The sequence below is a fragment of the Arachis hypogaea genome, chromosome 1, assembly GCF_003086295.3.
Source record: "Arachis hypogaea cultivar Tifrunner chromosome 1, arahy.Tifrunner.gnm2.J5K5, whole genome shotgun sequence".
Classification (NCBI taxonomy): domain Eukaryota; kingdom Viridiplantae; phylum Streptophyta; class Magnoliopsida; order Fabales; family Fabaceae; genus Arachis; species Arachis hypogaea.
Genome location: NC_092036.1, coordinates 62,153,145 through 62,175,300, shown reverse-complemented (window position 1 = coordinate 62,175,300; position 22,156 = coordinate 62,153,145). Strand labels below are relative to the sequence as shown.

The following is a 22,156-nucleotide window of genomic DNA, read 5'->3' as shown; positions in this document are numbered from 1 at the left end:
AAAGCTTGAGACTGAGTGGTTAAAGTCGTGATCCAAAGCAAAAAGAGTGTGTTTAAGAGCTCTGGACACCTCTAACTGGGGACTCTAGCAAAGCTGAGTCACAATCTGAAAAGGTTCACCTAGTCATGTGTTTGTGGCATTCATGTATCCGGTGGTAATACTGGAAAACAAAATGCTTAGGGCCACGGCCAAGACTCATAAAAGTAGCTGTGTTCAAGAATCAACATACTTAACTAGGAAAATCAATAACACTATCCAAAATTCTAAGTCCCTAGAGAAGCCAATCATTCTAAACTTCAAGGGAGAAAGTGAGATGCCAAAACTGTTCAGAAGCAAAAAGCTACAAGTCCCGCTCATCTAATTAAAATTAATATTCATTGATATTTTGGAATTTATAGTATATTCTCTTCTTATTATCCTAATTTATTTTCAGTTGCTTGGGGACAAGCAACAATTTAAGTTTGGTGTTGTGATGAGCGGATAATTTATACGCTTTTTGGCATTGTTTTTAGGTAGTTTTTAGTAGGTTCTAGTTACTTTAGGGGATGTTTTCATTAGTTTTTATGCTAAATTCACATTTCTGAACTTTACTATGAGTTTGTGTGTTTTTCTGTGATTTCAGGTATTTTCTGGCTGAAATTGAGGGATCTGAGCAAAACTCTGAAAGGAGGCTGACAAAGGACTGCTGATGCTGTTGGAATCTGACCTCCCTGCACTCGAAATGGATTTTCTGGAGCTACAGAACCTTAAATGGTGCTCTCTCAATGGCGTTGGAAAGTAGACATCTAGAGCTTTCCAGCAATATATAATAGTTCATACTTTATTCGTGATTAGACAATGTAAACTGGCACTCAACGCCAGTTCTATGTTGCTGTCTGGAGTCAAACGCCAGAAACACGTCAGAACCGGAGTTGAACGCCCAAAACATGTTACAACTTGGCGTTCAACTCCAAGAGAAGTCTCAGCTCATGAATAGATCAAGCTTAGCCCAAACATACATCAAGTGGGCCCTAGAAGTGGATTTATGTATCAATTACTTACTCTTGTAAACCCTAGTAGCTAGTCTAGTATAAATAGGATAATTTACTATTGTATTAGACATCTTTGGTCTCAGTTTTATTTTATTATTCATCTAAGGAGACTATTGATCACGTTATGGGGGCTGGCCATTCGGCCATGCCTGGACCTTTCACTTATGTATTTTCAATGGTGGAGTTTCTACACACCATAGATTAAGGGTGTGGAGCTCTGCTGTACCTCAAGTTTCAATGCAATTACTATTATTTTCTATCCAATTTGATTTATTCCTGTTCTAAGATATTCGTTGCACTTCAACCTGATGAATGTGATGATCCATGACACTCATCATCATTCTCACCTATGAACGCGCGTGACTGACAACCACTTCCGTTCTCCCTTAGATTGGGTGCATATCTCTTGGATTCCTTAATCAGAATCTTCGTGGTATAAGCTAGAATTGATGGTGGCATTCATGGGAATCCAGAAAGTCTAACCTTGTCTGTGGTATTCCGAGTAGGATTCCGGGATTGAATGACTGTGATGAACTTCAAACTCCAGAAGGCTAGGCGTTAGTGACAGACGCAAAAGAATCACTGGATTCTACTCCAACCTGATTGAGAACCGACAGATGATTAGCCGTGCTGTGACAGAGCATTTGGACCATTTTCACTGAGAGGATGGGATGTAGCCATTGACAATGGTGATGCCCTATATACAGCTTGCCATGGAAAGGAGTAAGAAGGATTGGATGAAAGCAGCAGGAAAGCAGAGATTCGGAAGGAACACAACACCTCCATGCATCTATCTAAAATTCTCACCATTGGATTACATGAGTAACTTTATCTTTATTTCCTGTTTATTTTATTTATCTTTTGAATATCTAATCCAATCATATTTGATTTTCGAAATTCCATAATCACATTTGAATCAGCCTGACTGAGATTTACAAGATGACCATAGATTGCTTCATACCAATAATCTCCGTGGGATCGACCCTTACTCACGTAAGGTATTACTTGGACGACCCAGTGCACTTGCTGGTTAGTTGTGTGGAGTTGTGACTAAGTGTAATTCACGTGTGAGAGCTCCCAAATTATTGGAGCCATTGTTGATGATCACAAATCCGTGCACCATACAGCAGAGCTCCACACCTTAATCTATGGTGTGTAAAAACTCCACCGTTGAAAATACATAAGTGATACAGGTCCAGACATGGCCGTAAGGCCAGCCCCTAAAATGTGATCAAAGGATCAAAAGATAATCTAGAGATGAGAATACAATAGTAAAAAGTCCTACTTATACTAGACTAGCTACTAGGGTTTACAGAAATAAGTCTAAGTGCAGAAATCCACTTCCGGGGCCCACTTTGGTGTGTGCTTGGGCTGAGCTTGAGCTTTACACGTGCAGAGGCTTCTCTTGGGGTTAAAAGCCAAGTTGTAACGTGTTTTTGGCGTTTAACTCTGGTTTGTGACGTGTTTCTGGCATTTTACTCCAGAATGCAGCATGAAACTGGCATTGAACGCCAGTTTGTGTCATCTAAGCTCGAATAAAGTATGAACCATTATATATTGCTGGAAAGCCCTGGATGTCTACTTTCCAACACAGTTAAGAGCGCGCCAATTGGAGTTCTTTAGCTCCAGAAAATCCATTTCGTGTGCAGGGAGGTCAGAATCCAACAGCATCAGCAGTCCTTTTTTAGCCTGAATCAGATTTTCGCTCAGGTCCCTCAATTTCAGCTAGAAAATATCTGAAATCACAGAAAAACACACAAACTCATAGTAAAGTCTAGAAATGTGAATTTTGCATAAAAACTAATAAAAATATCCCTAAAAGTAGCTAGATTCTACTAAAAACTACCTAAAAACAATGCTAAAAAGCGTATAAATTATCCACTCTTCAGTTGTCACATACAAGGTAATCAAGAATGATTCGATCCTCGATACTAATTCTATCACTACTTTCTTCCGCTCTCGACACCCAACCGATTAGCAGTTAAAGATTAGATCCGCATCATGCCTCATCCTCGTAGTCCACCATCACTGGGTTCTAAATAATAATCTCACATGATCCTCAGCACCTCTGATCCCTAATGTTTGTACAAATTGTATGCTCAATTGTCCAATCCAATTCTATTGTATTACCCAAATGACTACTCTCCAATATCCTAGTCACTCTATCTAGACAAACCAAACGTCATTTTGTCTCACCGATCAGAAGTTATCAATTAATTATTCACTTGAAAATTCACAATTCTCAACACTCGGTAATGCGTTAAGATGAGTACTACATGTCATTATCATGCAAGGCATTCAAAACGTCAACAACTATTTTACAATTACCTCTAATCAGGCATTTGTGCCCTCCGCACCATCCTTAGTCATGGTGTACATGCGTCCCGCCTGCTGAGCTCTTCTAGCTTCCTGACTCTTCTTCTCCGGACAATTCCAGGACATATGCCCAGTCTCCTACAGTAATAACATACATTCCAACTTGCTCTACACGGAGTGTTCGGGTGGTACCTCCTACAAGTCAAATCGTCTTGCGAAAATTGAGCCTGTTTTCTGTGTCCTCTTCCCTGGTTGTTGTTATTGTTAAACCTCTGGAAGTTATTCCGACCTTGATGTGGCTGTGGAACATTGCCTCTTCACTTAAAATCTTGGCCTCTGGGCGCAAAATTCCTTCCTTGATATCCCCTAACAATGGCACGGTGATCACCCTTATCTAATGCCGCCTTTCTCACACAATCTTCAGTAACTCTACTTTTATTTACCAGTTCAGAGAAAGTTCTGATCTCCATCGGGCCCATGGTACTCAAAATTTCACTACGAAACCCACTTTCATATTTAATGCACTTCCATTGTTCAAAGCCTTCTGGGGCACTATGACCGATCTTAGAAAATCGACATGGCTCCTCAAATTTGTTTGTATACTCGATTACTGACATGGAATCCTGCATTAATTGTAGTAACTCGAGCTCTTTTATCGTCCTAATGGAGTTAGGGAAATATTTCCTGTAGAATTCAAGTCGGAATGCATCCCAAGGTATCGTAGCATCGCCGTGTTATAGGAGATGTTGGGTCCCCTGCCACCAGAATTGTGCTTCTCCCACTAACTGATAAGTGGCAAATTCAACATGTTGATCCTCGGGAACCAGTTGTGCTTGTAGTGCTCACTCCATCGCCTGAAAACCAATTATCGGCTTCAGTGGGGTTTGAGGTCCCCTTGAAGGTCGGAGGGTGCACTTTCAGAAAGGTAGCAAGTGTCATCGGCCCGTCATCCCTATTTTCGCCATTACCATTGTTACCTTGATTCCCTAAGGCCGCAGCCGTATCCTGCATAGCCATAGTCATGTTCTCCAGTGCAGCTATGAAGTTTGTAGGGTTATTCATATTGGTTTCCGGTTCCTCATTACTAGTTTGACCTCTCCCCCAGCCACAACCGCGTCCACGAGGTGCCAACTGGTTCCTATACACACCAAAAAACCGATATCAAGGTGATCAGTCTCAATATCGCAAGTCTAGTGCATCAAAGTCCCTAAATGCATGCTCATAAACATTTATGTCACATTATATCACTTAGATATCCTAATTTAGCATGTATAAACACTCAGAGTATGCCCAAAAGCATAGTCAGTTTGTCTCTCAGGCTCTACAGGAACAAACTGCTCTGATACTATAATGTAACACCCTATCATACAGGGCTTTACGCTTAAGTCATAAAATCGAGGTGGTGTGGTATTACGACCTCTAAAATAAAAATATATACGTATAATAATTGGAAGAATATTTTAAATGAGGAGCCTTGAAGAATAGGTAAAACAAAATCGTAAAAATTAAAAGCGCTACGCTCCAGAATAATGTAACTTGCGTGCGAAGAAAACTAAAGCACACATACATATGTATATAAAAAGAGAGTAGAAGGTCAAGGGTACAACTTAAGAAAGCTCCTAACTCAGCCTACGAAGCTAAGGCTGGCCAAAGAATATATATGTACATACATATAGATATCTATAACCCAAAATACATAAAAGTAATTCTGGTTCTCCATAAAACTCTATGAGGTGTAACAGTAAAGTATATATACATAAGGAGAGTCTGTACAGGCATAGATAATAAAATAAAATAAAATATAAACTTCCAAATGCCCATTAATTCCTGAAGTCAATTTGATCCTAAAACATCAAATTAACCAAAACCTCAACACCACAAAACCATAACATTTTAGAAATGAAGAAGAGAGTATAGGAACTGAGAATGTGATTTTCTCACCTTATAACATACTGGGCTTTGTAGAGCTCGTCATTGCGGATGCGTCGCTGCAAACAGTGCGGCGATCGGAACTCAGAGCGAGAAGATATGGGGATTTGAATGAAAACCAAGGGTTTGGAACCTTCCCCTCTCTTTGTATTTTGGAAACGTAAATGGTGAATGGAGGGGGAAGAAATAGCGGAAGCTCATTTTGCTCAAGGTTTGGGTTAGATCCTTAGGCCCGATTCGACTGGTTCGGTCCATTTGGCCCAATATTGGGCCAAATTCTTTAAAATTAATGTCAAAATTTTTATTTTAATTAGCTCTACCTCCTTAAACAAAAAAACATATATTTCTAATTTTTTTATTAAAAATTAATTTATTGATTAATTATTCGCTAAATTTATGAGGTTTAAAGGTGGTGTTACACGCTACTCCTTCTTGCTCGTTGAGTCGTTGTACGCCACTTTGTGGTATTGCACGCCACTTTTGAAGATCCTTGATGGTGTTACATGCCACTTCTTTTATTTTATGGAGGTGTTGCACACCACTTCTTCTTTTTCATTGAGATGTTGCACACCCTTAGTGGTAGAGTTACACGACACTTATTAGAGGGCCTCAAAGGTGTTGCACGCTTGTAGTGGCGCTGCGTGCTAACTTGGCTAAGTTAGAGGACGTTGCACACCCTGTCCCTTTGCATGGCTACATGGCTTTAATGTGTTACGTGCTTGTCGTTCCATTCTACTCCCTTTTGCTAGCCTTTGAATAATGCTTCCTATGCTCTTTGGTTTTCTTCTCTTTACCTGTAATTCCCTTAAAGTACTTGGAAAATATATTAACGACAACGGATTTCTCAAATCAATCAGTTTAGATGAAAGAAACTGTAATTATCTCTAAGAAAATATGAAAATACTGCAAGAAAAACTACTAAAAATGTGAGCGTATCATAGGTAGTGAAAAATAACTCAGAAAAGAGAATCGTAACAAGTGATTGTGCCCCTACACACAACACCAATATTCCAAAGGTAAAATTTAAATTACCTCTTATTGTTATGGAACATAGTTTTGCAACATATGAACACGAGAGTGCTATGGGTTTCTTTGCTCTAAGTTGGAATTTCCACAACGGAATGTGGACGTGCAAAAGAGTCCAATGCTCAAGTCAGTTATAGTTCAAAAGATAGAAGGATTAAAGCTAGATAGCATACCTTGAGCATGTGTAAGCCCCTTATGTATAGTTTTTGGAGGATGATTCTAGGGCGGATTTGAATAGATTCATGCAGGATATACGCAAGATCTTCTATATATATGATCTAAGTTACGTCTTTTGTGGACTAACATACCCATAATAAGGGAATTCTTGGACCAACCGTAACATTAGATCTAATCTAAGAGTTAGACCATGACACGACTCTAAATTTATTTGATTTCGATATATCTAGAAATATGAATAATAAAGAATATGAAAGTGTGATACAGAACCACAATCACAATGTATTAACTAATAATATTTTTGTTACTAAATGAGATGCATATTCTATATTTCTACTTGAATAAGACTCTTCATAGTTGATACCTCTACAAATGAAACATCGACAACAATGATGGATATGTTGAAAGTATATAGAGTAGTTGGTTAAATTTATTCTGTTAGTCTATTTAGTCATTACAATTGAACAAACCAATTATAATTTGAAAAAGTTTACAAAGTGATAAGGTGAAGAAATAATATTTTTTGGCATTTTTCGTCCATAAGGTGTACACATCATCAAATGGGCTCAAGTCCATCCAGAGAAGTCAAAGAGCTCGGATGGCACCGTTAGAAACATCAATAATGCTAGAAAGGAGGGTTTTCACAATGGAAAAGAGGTGAATCATAGTTCGATAGCCATGGCTGTTAAGGAGGTGTGCTGTTTAGTAGTGCAGGAGACTTAACAGGAAGAAGAAGGAAAAAGAAGGGACGATGTAGGTGATCCTATTCTCAAGGAGTTATTAAATATGAAATTGGAAAATCTGACGTATAATTATGGTGGTGGCTCGAGTAGTTTTTTGGGACAGAAGAGAAATTATATTTCTCTAGGAAGACAAAGTTGGAAAAGGTGGTTTGGGTAATTTTAATATTAACTTAGAATGAGAAATAATGGATAGATGTGGGCATTAATAAATGTAACGACCTAATTTCCAGTAGGTCTGGATCATTACCAGTTATCAGACACTACTTCTCAGTTAATCTAAAAACGCTAGCCTCTATATTAGTTATATACATATGAGCCTATTGCATTATCGAACTCGCATATGTTATCCATCTTTTATGTGTTTTATGGTTTTATTGCTAGAGTTCAATCCCAGCTAAAGGCTGAGAAATGGCATACAAAGAATAAACAAAAACAAATATTACTTAATTGAAACAAATAGCCAACAAGTAGTCATAAAACAAGCCAAATGTCATACATACATCGTCATAGAAAGTTAGTATACGACAGACTCGATAGACACACACACACACACACACGCACACACACACACACACATATATATATATACTCCTAAGTTGGCATCTAGCCTAAACAAAAGAAAATCAAGTCCTAATCCCTCAAATAGACTCAACTAGTGCGAGGGAGATAGAGTTTAAGAAAACAAGGACCATTTAGACACAACACCATCGAGCTGCAAATATGCAAATGTCATCTCAAGACTAGTCTTAAGCATCACTCGTAGCACCACCACTACTCCCAGCCTCTATAGCTAGCTCTACGACATCATCATATCTCTAGTCTGGGTCATCCTCCAAAAAAGTAGTAGAGAGGTAGCCACTCTCATCGACTTGGCTAGTCCAAAAATATCTCTCAGCAGGTCCATCTGAGCCTCTAGATTTGATTCTGTTTTGATTTAGTTTTGAATTTCAATTTTAGTTTTAGGTTTAGGTTTTAAATAAGTGGAAGGATTGTTTCCATGGATCCATCATCTCATACTACACACCACACCTTAAGGTTTTGTTTTCATTCCACCATGAGTCACTGATTTTCTCTGTTAAGGTTAGGAGCTCTGTTCACCTTTTTATGGATTATTAATCTAAGTGTTTTCCTTTATTTGAGGTTAATGCTTTGATTTATTTTATGATTGAGTTTTCGTTCTTCCTCTCTAAAGATTTAGAATGGCTAGAAAACATTCTAACTCCGTTTTGGATTCTAAATATTATTTTAAAAAAAAGTAATATTGGAATTAGCTTGAAAACTCTTCCTTACTACTTTTTTATTTGACTAGGAATAGTGTTTCAAAGAGTGTGCAACACTGTGATTTTCAATTGCTCTAGTTTGAATAAGTGACATAAAATTCCGATTACAAAACTTTTGGAAATCATTTTTTCTTGTAAGTTTCAATTGTTTAGGATAAGCTTGGATAAGTGACACAAAATTCAACCTAAGGACTATTCTTGAATCTTATTTAAAACTAAATCAGATTTGTACTTCATCTCTTTTCTTAAATAATTGACTAAGGAATTAGCATTTAATTAGGTTAAAGTGAAATTGAATTACCAAGAAATTGGAATTTGATTATTTATGATTGACCGTGATTGATCTTTGCATGACTCAAATAAATGAGCACAAGGATTGTTTTCTTAAGGAGTGAATATCTTTGAAACCTTAGCACTCTCATAATCATTGTTTTCATTCATTATTTGCTACTTATTTGCCTCTGTTTTAACGTTTAATTCCTTCACTCCTCTATTTTAATTTGTCTTATTAAAAGTAGTAAATTAATCATTGTTGCTTATTCATTTAATCTTTGTGAAAATGATAACCCACTCTTCATGGTATTACTTGATACAATTCGGTGTACTTGTCGAGTTGTGATTTTGCAAAAAATTTGCATCACACCCACCTCTGCCATAACGAAGCATAACTACCACACTTCTACCATCACTGAAGTATAACCACTATACCTTTGCCATGACCAAATCCACCACCACCAACAACAATAATACCAAAAACAACAACAACCTCATAAGCATATGGTAAGGGAACGACAACCACAAACGCGAGCGAAGGGGACAGTGTAGGAAATGCGAGCAATGACGAACTAGAAAAGCGCTGATGGGTGGCTGGATGGTGATGTGACGGTGTAGTGAGGGGTGATGGACTGACAGTTTGGCTGCAGAGACATGAAGAAAGTGAATGACGCAGTAGAGCGGCAAGAGTGACGCGGTGAAGGGTGACAATGCTATGAGGTGACCATACAGTGAGGGGTGACGATGCACAGGGACAAAAACCACCACTGCTGGTTTGCCGGAGAGAGAGAGGAAGAAAGATATTAGAGAAAGAGAGAGAGAAGAAGAAGAAGAAAGGGAAGGGAGGTGACTGGTAGGGTTTAGGATTTATTCTTTTTAAATAATTAAGAGTATTTTAGTAATATTTTTTTAAGTCTTTATTTTTATCTTAAACTAAATAAGATATTGAGACATAACTCAATCTTATACACTTTATACTTAACACAATATAAAAACTTAACTTAGTCTTTATGTCTCAGTCTTTATCTTTTAGTTTCTATTTCTCAGTTTCAGTCTCTTTTTCAAACACTTCCTAAATTCATTTTGAATGATTAGTATCCAGTCGAATGGTGCGGAATTGATTTAATTCTAATGATTTGAAACTGAATTTTGGAGAACAATTAAATAGTATGCAATTTTACATCCCAGAGAGGCTATAATTGGAGATACCATTGTTTTTGGTATAGAAGTTCCTATTAAAATGGGAAATGCCCTACCTTTGAGTGAGATTTGAACTATTGATTTACGTAATTGGAAGTAACCAATTAAGTTTACGGCGCAACCTAGAAATCGATCACTGATCCAATTTGCATGTTGTCAAAAAAGAATATAAAAAAAATGAAAGGTGAGTAATTGATTCGGTTTTACTGATTATAAGGGTTTTTTTTTTAAAAATTTAACTCCATGCCTACTCTTCAACCAAACTTACCTTTAAATTTTTTCACGTTCAATTATCCTAAAAGTCTTAATTTTTTTTTCTTTCTAAATGCAAATGTAATTCTATGCTTTAACTTCTATTTACTTGAAACAACAAATTGTAACTTTTGCTTTTAATAATTACAGTAATAACTTTTGTTTTTTCTAATATAAATTTCTTTTTATGGAACTTTTATAATTTTTTATTTGATTTTGTATCATTTTTATCGTAAATTCTTGAATTAAAGTATATTTTGTTTACTGTTGTTAATTTTTTATAATATGAATTATTAATCTCATTAGAAAACTCAAATTAAATATAAAAAATGTACTAAAAAAAGAGTACTAAAAAATTTTGGTTAAAAGAATATTAAATTTTAATACATAAATTTAAGTTCTTTTTAAAAAAATTATAGCCATAAAAGTGTTGAAAAAAATGTGGTTTTAAATCATATAAATCCATGTCTTTTTTTAGTAATTTTTATTTAAATGTGATTTTGAATAATATAATCTAAACAACAGTCAAACAGAAATCACATTATCACTAACTTACTTTTTATTAAAATCAAATTTAAAAATTTAATATAATGCAAATTCTGCAAACTTTAATCCAAATACACACTAATTCATCGCAATTTCGTTTAAACATTTACTGCTAATAAATGAGTTGTTGTATGTACAATTTACGATACTTATTTAAATGAATTAGCGAGCCACAAAACCAACTCAAGTTGTTTACTGTTTTTTGACATATAAGTTGGTTTAGCGTTTGGGGAAAGGATTCGAGGCGAGGGTTGCTGTTTGGGTTTCTATTGTTCTTTTTTTTTTTTTATTCTTTACAAGGTTCCCGTTTCTAATTTTTTTTTCTTGTTTTGGGTTTTTATTTCTGTTTTTTTTCTCTTGGGGTTTTATCTCTGTTAAAGGGTGGTTTAGGAGTTGTGGGCTTTGACCAAAAATTAAGATTAAAGATCCATGAACTAATTGTAAGAAGTAAAAAAATTAAACAAACGCTTATTCTTTTTCGGCCATGGTCCAGGACCGACTCGGACCATACCATATGGAGAGACCCGACCCTCATTGCATTTGGCCCGAAATGCATCTGCTTAGCCTCGTTGAATCAGCGCCGTGCAGCCCTATTCCCCAAGGTTCTCCTCTTTCTGTTGTCTTCTCCAGCGGCGCTTCCACCAGAGGTTTCAGTTTCCGTTTCCGATCTCCTTTGATTCATTGCATCTTCATCTTCTTCAAGTCGGGTTCCTGCAAGTTCTGAACCATAATCTGAACGCCGCTAGCCTCTCCGGGGTTTCCATAAACCCTCTTCCTTTTATTCTCTTCTTCTTCTTCTTCATCGATTTGCTGAGGCATCGTGTCTCAGTCTCGGTTCATTCGAGCTTGAATTTTCGGTTCTGTTGCTGTTGTCTTACTCTCAGACTCGTCCCACTCCTCTCACTGAGTGATTTCTTTATTATTTTATAAGTTTGGGTGAAAACTGGTGCCGTTTTCCTAATCTGTGATGTGTCAAAGTTTTGTTTTATTTTTATGAAGAAGATTATGTTAGGTATAAGGTCTTTAAAATGGCTTGTTCTGAGCTGAAATTATGAGCTTGTTTTTGGTTTGTAGATTTGCTAGCATTACCGGAAGCTATTAGTTTCTGTTTGCTCCAGTGTCTACTTATTGTTTGCATAAATAGCTAATATTTATCCAAGGTACTGAATTTTTTTTATAACCATTTGCAAATTATGTTTTAAGTTCCTTATCATAGTGGCAAATGTAGTGTACATTATGTTGAAAAAAAAGGCATCAATAGGATATTGGTATTCGAGAGGAGATAGCTAAATTTGGAGATGTATATATAATTCTTTTGTTTTAGTGGAAAAAAAGGGGGATTGCCCTAGCAGTGAGTGAGTTTTGAGCTGAAGAAGCTTATATTTGCAGTGCATCAAAATCAAGGAAGATTAAAAGAGAGGGAAAAGATGACAAAGAAGAAGAAGGTGCAATGGTTCTGGATGTGGGTGATTGGCTCTGTCACATTGAGGCTGATTCTGGTGTACTTCCCTAGGAACCTCAACCTCTCTTCTCGCCCCGAAGTCTCCACTCCTCTCACAAGTCTTCGCCGCCGTACACTATCTTTTTCCACATTCTATGTTCCTTGTTTATTCCAAAATCTTTAATTTTCTGAGCTCAACTTTTGTTTCCACAGTTGCTGAGGGTTATTGGCTGAAGCGATCATCGATGTCGCCATATGCTGGATCCATGTACCATGGTTCTCCTTTGTTGTTGGCACTCCTCGGTCCTCTAACAGTTACAAGGTATATCTATTGTATTGGACCAGCTTTTTTTATTCTTTGTGGCTTGGATTGAATTGAGTAATGACTTTGGAGATATTGTTTTGAAGAATTGAAGGGCAACCTGATCAACTTCTCTGCAGGTAACTTCCTTTGCCTTTTACTATTTGGTTTTTAATCAGTTGTTTGTTTATGTCCTAATCCTCATTAATTGTGGTTGCTCAGTTGTTCTTTACGAGTCAAACATCTTTTCCACCTTGTTGGTGTTTACCTCGAGTGAATCTAGATACAAATGTCCTCTCTTTATACAATAAAACTGTGATTTTGGCATTTTGCTACTACCAGAGAGAGGCCATTGCTCTAAAATTGGTTCTGACTTTTTTAAATAGAAAAGAAGACATGCTTATAGTTTGTGACATCTTTAGGATTGAATTATAGTTACATTTGATCATCATTTTTCTTGATGCTTTTAAATCCAAAATAACATGTTTCTCCATCCTTCTTCTTCTTTTGTATCTTGCATATTGAGTTCTTCATCTGCATTATTAACTTTATGTATGTTGCACACATAGTTAAGCAGTGAATTATCCAGCTCATTTCTGGATATAGTTTGGTTTTTGTGATTGCAGATGTGATCAGTGCAACTCTCATCCGTGCTGCCGGTAGAAGTCTTCAGGCAGCATACAGTTCTAGTTTAAAAGTTCTTGGCCTTCATCAGTTATCGGAAACTTCAGGTTGTTATTGTGTGTGCTGTATATGTTATCCTCCTGCTCAAATTTAAGATGTTAATTTTATGTAGATGTTAATTTTAGTAATCTACTATTATTATATCTTTATTGAAAATCTAGAAGCTATATCCATGGAAATTGCTAGAGTTAAATTTTGATATATAAGTTCACTGCTAACGGATTTGTTAATGAGGTGTTTATTATAGTTATTTCAGTTGGTTATATGTGTGCAATGTAAATCTATTATTGTGGCATTAATTTTGGCCATAAATGCGCATCTGTTCTTGTTTTTAAAATATAAAGGGTGTAATGTATATGTACACAGCCTAACCTATTAATTACATCAATGGCTGTTTCCACGGCTTGAACCCGTGACCTTGAGGTCACATGGAGAAAACTCAATTGTTATTCCAACGCTCCCCTTCTGCATTTGTTCTTGTTTAAAATGGAAAAAAAAAGGGTAGTAATAGAGGTGGTTTGAACATAAGGTTTTTGAATATATCCATTGAATGACAGGAGTATTCCTTAGTTTTATCAAAGTATTGTGTGTTTCTGTTAACAAATGGATGCTGAAGATTTTGTGGTTTGGTGACCTGTAAAAAAAAATAAAAAAGAAAAAACACTAAATTTGTGCATACCACTCATTCCCAAAAGTGTTTCATTAGGAAACATGACTTAACAATTATCGTTATGCATTAACTTCTGATCATATCGTATATTTAAAGGTTCTCTTGTTGAGCAGTGGATCATTTTGAAAATTATTGTAAATTCTTGATCATCCCTGTTGATAGTGTATTCACTTTTTACAGAGGTTCTTCCTTCAGGAGATTTTGCCGCTCTTGTATATTTATGGAATCCTTTCACGATAATTGCATGTGTTGGTCTATCCACATCTGCAATTGAGAACTTAGTTGTTGTGTTATCACTTTATGGAGCTTGCAAACGTAAGCAGCTATAGCTAACTACCTCTAGTTTTTAATTTATGGAGCATGCTTGCATGGACAAAATATTTTGGTAATGATTGCCTATGGGATCATGTAAATGCTATTGAATTTATTTTGGAAATGTTGCTAGAATTCACAAGAAATTACATCATTAGGGGATTATGAATGATTAAAACAGGATCAATCAAATACCATTATCATGTTATATTAACTGGATAATGATCTTCCTTTTAACATTTTGTCAAATGTTGATACTGTTTTGACAATAGGATTAGCTTCACTGGCAGCTTTTGGATGGGTTTTGGCTACACACTTGTCTTTTTACCCATCAATCCTTATTATTCCAGTATGCTCTTGAACTCATTGAATTGCATCTGCAGCATACTATGAAATCTTTGTAATCTTTTACAATTACTAATTATCTATAAATACATATATAATCTTATTTACCAGGTGATATTGTTGTTGGGGTATGGTCCTGATGCTCCTCCTAGAAAGTTATTCCAACGGAGGATAAAACTTGAGGTTGGCAATTCCTCCTCAATTGGTAGCGATCATTTAAAAGAAGAGTTGAAGGATCAAAGTAGCATGCTAAAGGTCTTTGCATGGAGGCTAGTTGTTCATTTTTTGATCTGGATACTGCTGTGGTCATCCTATGTCTTAGTCTTATGTGGCATATATCTCCAAAAGCATGGTGGTCTACAGGAGTTGTACAGAAGGTTTTGTCTAAATATTTCACTATTTTTATACCAAAACATAGCGGCATATTTGTTTGTATAGTGTCTAATTACGAATTCAAATTAGTTTATACCTTCAATTTTATTCAGACTTTTATTATTTACACCATTGGTTATCATTGCTTATGGAGCAGTCGTTTGAAGAATTAGTGAAGATTCCATTCGTTATCATTTCAATATAGTTATAGACCTTTAAAACCACTCCAAAGCAATTGCATAAGTACTGAGTTCTTGTCAGAGTATATAAATGTGGTGATCTAGAAGTTCAAAAAAAAAAAAAAATCTTCTGCTGTTTGCCCCTTAAAAGTTGAAAATGTTGAAGTCTTTATTATTGTTATTTGTTCATGTAATGCTTGAAACTACCAATATTGTAAATTAAAACAATAATTTGTAATTTGGGTCATTAAATCACTTGTTTCCTGGTTCCAGCATTTGCATAGCTTTTTTGCATGTCAATGCAGTATGCATGATTTTCAACTATCATTCCAAAAATTGTGATATGTGGTATTTAAGGTCAGTGTTTAAGAAGTAAATTGTGATTTTGGATGAATTTTGTCCAGTGACAATTTTTTTCTTGGAGGTGGTAGACTTTACTATATTATGCATAGTTGAAGAACGTTGATTTGATTATAAGAGTTCTGCTGTTGTTTTTCTGTTATCTCTTATTCGTGACACGAGACTTGTTACTTAGTTAGAAGGACTTGTTTACAGTTTTGTATCTTAATTTTTAGTTTCATCATTGTTAATGGGTCTTTCTACTTGTTTACGCAGAACCTACGGTTTCATCCTTACCATACCAGACCTGTCTCCAAATATTGGAGTTTTGTGGTATGTTTTATAGGAAAAGGAAGTAATTTTGAATGTTTGAATGTTGCATACCTACCATGAACTCTGGCACTTACATAGTTCTTAATGCAGGTACTTTTTTGCCGAAGTTTTCGACTTCTTCAGAAGTTTCTTCTTGATGGTATTTCATGGGAATATTCTGTTGATGATAATGCCATTAGCCTTACGGCTTAATCACCGGCCATGCTTTCTTGCTTTTGTATATATTATGATTTCTTCCTTGTTGAAGTCTTATCCTTCAGTAAGTTCTAATTTTTCCTTTAGTTTCAATTCTGACCAAGTTTTTATTTGTCTTTCCTTTATATTCAATTCTTACTGGATCAAAAACTAGTGCAAATAATTTAGGCATGTAATATATCTACGTATATGAAGGCTAGCCTTCATTTGGTGTCATGAAAAGAATTTCCTATTTAGAAGGAAAGAAATGCTATTGTTTTAATCCTTGATAGAGTAAAATTTTGTATTGTCTCAAATTAAAAATGCTCAATAAGAGCTATACACTTGCATCTGCACAACGCATTTATAAGAGGGAACCTAAAATTTAGTCGGAAAAATGTTGACCGCAAATTTTAAAGATCTAGCACAGGAATTTCGATAGCCTTATTTATATTGACTATAGAAGATAATATATAATAGTTTCATTGATCAATCCAATCTGACTACTATATTTTCTTAACATAATTCTATGACATCCACAAGCAATTCCGATAGGGAGTCAATCAAACCATAAAAAAGCTATACAACATTTGAATTGCTCAAACATGTTTAGAAGAAAATGGAAGAAAGGAGGGTGGGGGGCTACCATTTAGTTTGAACATGCAGTTTTATAGAATATTAGTAATTGCTGAAATTAGTAACTCTACTATTCAGTATCGGAAAAATAAATAAATAAAGTGGCTCATCGGTGTTTTTCCATTATATGTTCATTGGATGTGAACTTGTTTTCCTTTGTAATTTAATTGATCTACTTAAGTTCCCTTCTTTTTCTAGGTTGGTGATTCAGCTCTATACTTGGGTTTACTTGGGTTATTTTCTTATGAACTCAAAGGTTACTTCTCTTTCTGACTGTCCTTTTATATCAAACATAGTTTCTTCTGCAATAACCAACACCTTCATTTTCAGACATACGATTTTCTTTCTTGCTGTTTGCTGGTTATGTTGGGGTTTCACTTCTCAGCCCTGTGATGCACAACTTATGGATATGGAGGGTATGGATTTTTGGTTTGATGTACATTTTCAAATAGGTAAATCATCTTGTTATCTTCAGTTAATCACCTTTGTAATTGGAATTTGCAGGGTACTGGGAATGCAAACTTTTACTATGCAACTGCAATTGCTTATGCCCTCTTCCAGGTGCATTATCTCTACTCATCGAGTTTATCTTCCCCCACCCCTCTCAAAAATAAAAGCTCTGCTCCTCGATATTCACTTGTGCAAATTTAAGGCTTCAAATTTTCCTTATTCCTTTTTTTCTTCCTCTTTGCGCCCAGATGTGTGTCAAATAACATGTGGAATAGTCTAACAATAGCCATTAAACTATAATCAAGGCCCTTGCCAAACTATATATTCCATACACTAAACTTATATAGTGATACTGATCAGTATGGCTGTTTACTGGTTAATCATATTTGATTTGAGACGATATCAAGTCGCTGTCAAGATAGATCAGATCAAATTGCATATTCTTGTGTAGTTGTTTCTTATTTAATTGAAGGGGTTTAGGCCATAGAATCGGCCACTCATAAAAGTATTAAATTAGGCCGCTTAGTTACACCCTTTAGGTGTGGCCCTTTGCCAAACGATTCGGTGTTGACAAATCGTATGAAAACCGATTGATTAGGAACATTATAATCTTGCGGTCATAAATATGGTTGCTATGTGCAGGTTGCTTTGGTGATTGAGTGTGTTAATTGCATGCTTAATCATGATAGAATGGTTACAAAGCTAACTACTACGAAGCTTAAAGATGCCAAATCTTGATAATGAAGAAGTATGATTGTGTCCACTAAGCTTCAATGGGATGTCCCTGGTAGACTATTTCAATGGTGCAACATTGTGCTCTGTTCTTCAACTCTTATCAAACTATGTATTTGCATGGATGCAAGCGTTTGTAACCTTAGTTAGAATTTGAACCAAAGGCATTTTGGAATTAATGATAGGATATATTACAAGGATATAAAGAAGAATCACCGTGTCTTTTTGTAGTGCTGAGAAGTGAGAACTGAGAACCTTTTTTTTGTGTGAAAAAAGAAATTGATTTACCATAAAGTTTTGATGGCTTTTCTATTGAATAGTAAGATTTAGCCCATGCGTATTTCCTTTGATGGCTTTTTTTATGCCATTTCTTCGTCCTAACGCATTAATACTATATATATCATCACTAATTTAATCCAATGACATATATTTGAATTGTGCACTAAGCTATCTATGACGCACCATAGTTGAACTATAGGTTTTAAACTTTTAATAACTTTGCTTGGTGCATCATAGAATTATTCTTGTTTTATTTCATGTTAGCATTGCCGTATAATCGCATCACCTAACAGCACTTTATTGGAATGTAATACAGTGGCAATAAGTGGCATCAAACTACTCGAGCATATCTCCCATTATTGTTCTTGAGTATAAATAGTAATGACTAATGAGGAATGAGTTAAACATAAAGTTAAAATATCACTTGTGTGTGGTGAAATGAAACGAATGTGATATGTCTAATCGCCAGGCAGGAAATGGAAAGGCAGGAAATGGAAATCTTAGAGTTGTCACTAATGGACAGAATATATAGTCTGATTTGGGAGAGTGATGTTTGAGTTTGAACATCACTTCTGAAAAAGAAAAAAAATACTAAAAAATTAGTATATTTGGAAAGACACTGCATATCTATACCAACTTGGTGTTTGGTTATTTACCATGCATAGCTAGAAGTAGAATGTAGCCGAAATTATATTGTTGGTTTGTTTAGGGTTAGCATGGGCTAAAGCAGAAGCTATAGGGATTAACAGTTGACAATGTTGAATCCTGAAAAGGATCAACACCCGTGAAGATCAACACTACCTTGTTACCGTACTTTCTAGGTTTTGCTTTTCTTTTTATACCCTTTTCCCCAGTGTGCTTGCCTTTGCCATCTGCCAATCTCACATGACAAAAAAATCAAGCAAAACTATAAAATTATTTAGTATTAATTTGTTCGGTTTTTACTTTTTCTAAAAAAATTGTGGTTTGAGAAGGGATGGACCCGCTGGAAAAGTTTCCTTTTTGCCCCAATTTTGTGATGCAGGAATATGATGAAAGTGAAGGGAAGAGGATTGAATAGAAAGTACGTAAAGACTAAAGAGCAAAGATACGTTGGGAGATCCCTCGATTCAGATGGCAGGAAGCAGAGATTGAGGAGAGAGGTAAAGGTTAAACTGTTAAAGCAGTGATGAGATTGAAGATTGAACAGTAACACACACCGACCTACCATTTGTCACATTCATTTTGTGACTCACGTGATCTATAGCTTTAGGATTTTTTTAATAAAAAAAAATATACTAAAAACATTAAAATTTATTGTTTTTATCGTTATCAATATTATAAGATAAAATGTGTTATTAGATTATTAAATTAAAAAAATTAAATTAAAAAAATTGAGTTAATAATTAAATAATAATAAAAAAATAAATTCTGATAATTTTTTAATATTTTTTTATATTATAATAAAAAAATCATTATTTTTAAAATAAAACATTATTTACTAAGAGAGAATTTTTTTTCTTTGACATTAGATGCATGAGTAAGCAAACTATAGTTCGTCAGGTGATTAGTTAAATTGTTTTCCAAAAATGTAGTTTGCCCAGTAATTAGGTGAACGATCTGTTATGTAGTCTAATTTAATATAATTTTGTATAATTTAAATTATATTAGTATATCTTTATTTTTTCAAAAAAAATATTATTTACGAAAATATATATTTTTTTCTTTGACATTAGATGAATGAGTAAGCAAACCATAGTTCGCCAGGTGATTAGGTAAATTGTTTTTGAAATATGTAGTTTGTCCAGTAATTAGGTGAACGATCTGTTTTGTAGTCTAATTTAATATAATTTTGTATAATTTAAAATTATATTAGTATATTTTTATTTTTCCACTTAATCTAATTTTATTTAAATATTTTAAAATTATAAAATTTTAATTAATGATTTAATTTAATTTGATAATAGACATATTTGTATTATTATTCTCGTAAGATTAATTATGTTTATTTGATTTTAAAAAATATTAAATGTTTGAAACCATTAATTTTAAATTAAAAATAAGTATATTAGTATTATTTTGAAATTAACAATTTTAAATAAACATATTTGTATTATTTTAAAATTTTTTAATTTAAATAGATGTACTGGTATTATTTTAAATAAACAAACTCGTATTTTTAAATTAAGTTTTTTAATTTAAAAACAATATGAGAGCATTTATTTTTTAATTTAAAACTAACTGTTTTAAATATTTAGTTTTTTAAAAATCAAATAAATATATTTAATCATATGATAATAATAATATAAATATATATTTTTTAAATTAAATTAAATTGTTAATTTTTAAAAATTTTAAATTATGTGAATAAAAATAAATTAATTCAAAAATAGAAATATATCAATACCATCTAAAACTATCAAATTATATTAAATTGGGCTCATAATACACAGGTCGTCTAATGACAAATTGCATGGTTGAGAAGCAAGTTTGCCTAATGATTTGGCTAACTAGCACAATTCACTTACTCATTAGACGAATACATGCAATGTCAAAAAAAATTATATCTTGATAAATAATGCTCTTTTATTTTTTTAAATAATATTTTTGTATTTATAATAAGAAAAAATCCTATAGCCATGTCTCTATGTTAATAATCATCCACCAATCAACTATTAATATATTTACTTTTTTATTATTTGAGTTTAGAATTTAGTATTTAAATTTAGAGTTTAAGGTTTTGAGTTTAACTAGCACTATGGTTTAGTTTGGATAAACAACTTAATTAAGTTGTTTTTAAAAAATAACTTAAACAATAAATACTTATATTAAAAATAACTTATAAATAAGTTATTTTGTATTTGGATTTTTAATTCTAAAAGTACTTATTTTAAGAAAAGAGTGATAAAAAGTTTTTTATTTGAGAGAAGTCATTTTTTTTAATTTCTTCATAAGCATTAAAATAACTTTTTAAAAAGCTGTAATTTAATTTTGAAAATTGTACCAAACATTAATGCTATACATTTTTATAAGTTAAAAGTAAAAAAAAAAAGTAACTTATGAACCTATCCAAATGGCCCTGTATCTTTTAACTGTTACCTATAAAACTATGTTTTTAGGCCAAATGTTAGTTCAAAATGATAAATTTTATTAATCATACATCATTATTTTATTTTTAAAGTTCATTAAAAAATTGATAATATTACTATAAAAATGATTAATTATTTAATAAAAAATTTCAATTGTTCTATTGTAAAGAATTTGAATTTTGATGGTTATTGATTTTAAAAAAAATTATATAAAATAATATATAAAAATATATTATATGTAATAATTAATTTAGTAACTAAGTTTTAACATGTAAATCAATTTTATGAACAAATATAAAAAATTACTACTTCCTTCAACAAAACTTTCAAAGCAAAGAGTAGTGTGATGCAGCGGTACAGGGGTCGTTCTCCGCTAAAATTTTAATTTTATTTGTGAGTATTAATATTTTTGTACATTTTGTTTTTTAAATTATTTTTATTATAATTAAATATTATTCTAAATTATTAGATGCATAAATTTTAATCTCAAAATATCTAATTTTTTCAATTGAGAATAATAAATGTGCTCATAATAAGTTTTGGGCCTAAATTTTGATATATAATAGCAGCTATTATTTTATGTAATTAATTTAAAAGATTTATATTTAGTAAGACTTTAATTCTTTATAACAAATAATGTAATGTACATAATCTGTATATTTTGAAATTTTTAATTGTAAAATATTTATTTATTTTTATGTATTATATTTTATTTGCTCATTAAACAACCAAAATATTGACAACTGGTTAGTTCAAAATAAAACATTTAATAGTCTATAGTACTTTAATATTTAACTTTGTTATCTTTAATAGGTTTTACTAAAAAATTAATAATAGTATACTAATTAAAAAAATTTTGATATGCTTCCCTTTTAGCCGTATTACCTACTTCTACAACCTAACCACTGTCTGCTGGTTTTGTTTATAGCCTCAGCTCGCAGGAATATTCGCACGATGACTAACATTTTCTGTATAGACTGTATGCATCCGCGCACATTTTTCTACAAAAAAAGAATGCTAGTATTAACATGTAAATAAATAAATAAAAAAAAGTCAAGTGTTAACCAA

The 22,156-nt window shown here is 33.5% G+C and overlaps 1 protein-coding gene across 8 annotated transcripts; it reads left to right on the top strand.

Moving 5' to 3' along the window:
• Window positions 1-11,290: 11,290 nt before the first annotated feature.
• On the top strand, window positions 11,291-18,035 carry LOC112805335 (uncharacterized). 8 transcript variants are annotated; one of them, XM_025847754.3, is made up of 15 exons: window positions 11,319-11,420; window positions 11,848-11,933; window positions 12,163-12,345; window positions 12,428-12,536; window positions 12,623-12,655; window positions 13,122-13,246; window positions 14,050-14,184; window positions 14,454-14,530; window positions 14,638-14,903; window positions 15,693-15,749; window positions 15,840-16,008; window positions 16,758-16,815; window positions 16,890-16,975; window positions 17,064-17,120; window positions 17,652-18,035. In XM_025847754.3, the coding sequence occupies exons 3-15, from the start codon at window positions 12,201-12,203 to the stop codon at window positions 17,745-17,747; spliced, it is 1,413 nt and encodes a 470-aa protein (XP_025703539.1). In that variant the 5' UTR covers window positions 11,319-11,420; window positions 11,848-11,933; window positions 12,163-12,200; the 3' UTR covers window positions 17,748-18,035. The 8 variants fall into 8 exon arrangements, with proteins under 8 accessions (XP_025703527.2, XP_025703519.2, XP_025703515.1 ...); XM_025847734.3 differs by lacking the exon at window positions 11,848-11,933 and having other exon boundaries at window positions 11,292-11,420; window positions 12,163-12,333; XM_025847730.3 differs by lacking the exon at window positions 11,848-11,933 and having other exon boundaries at window positions 11,293-11,420.
• The last annotated feature ends 4,121 nt before the right edge of the window (window positions 18,036-22,156 follow it).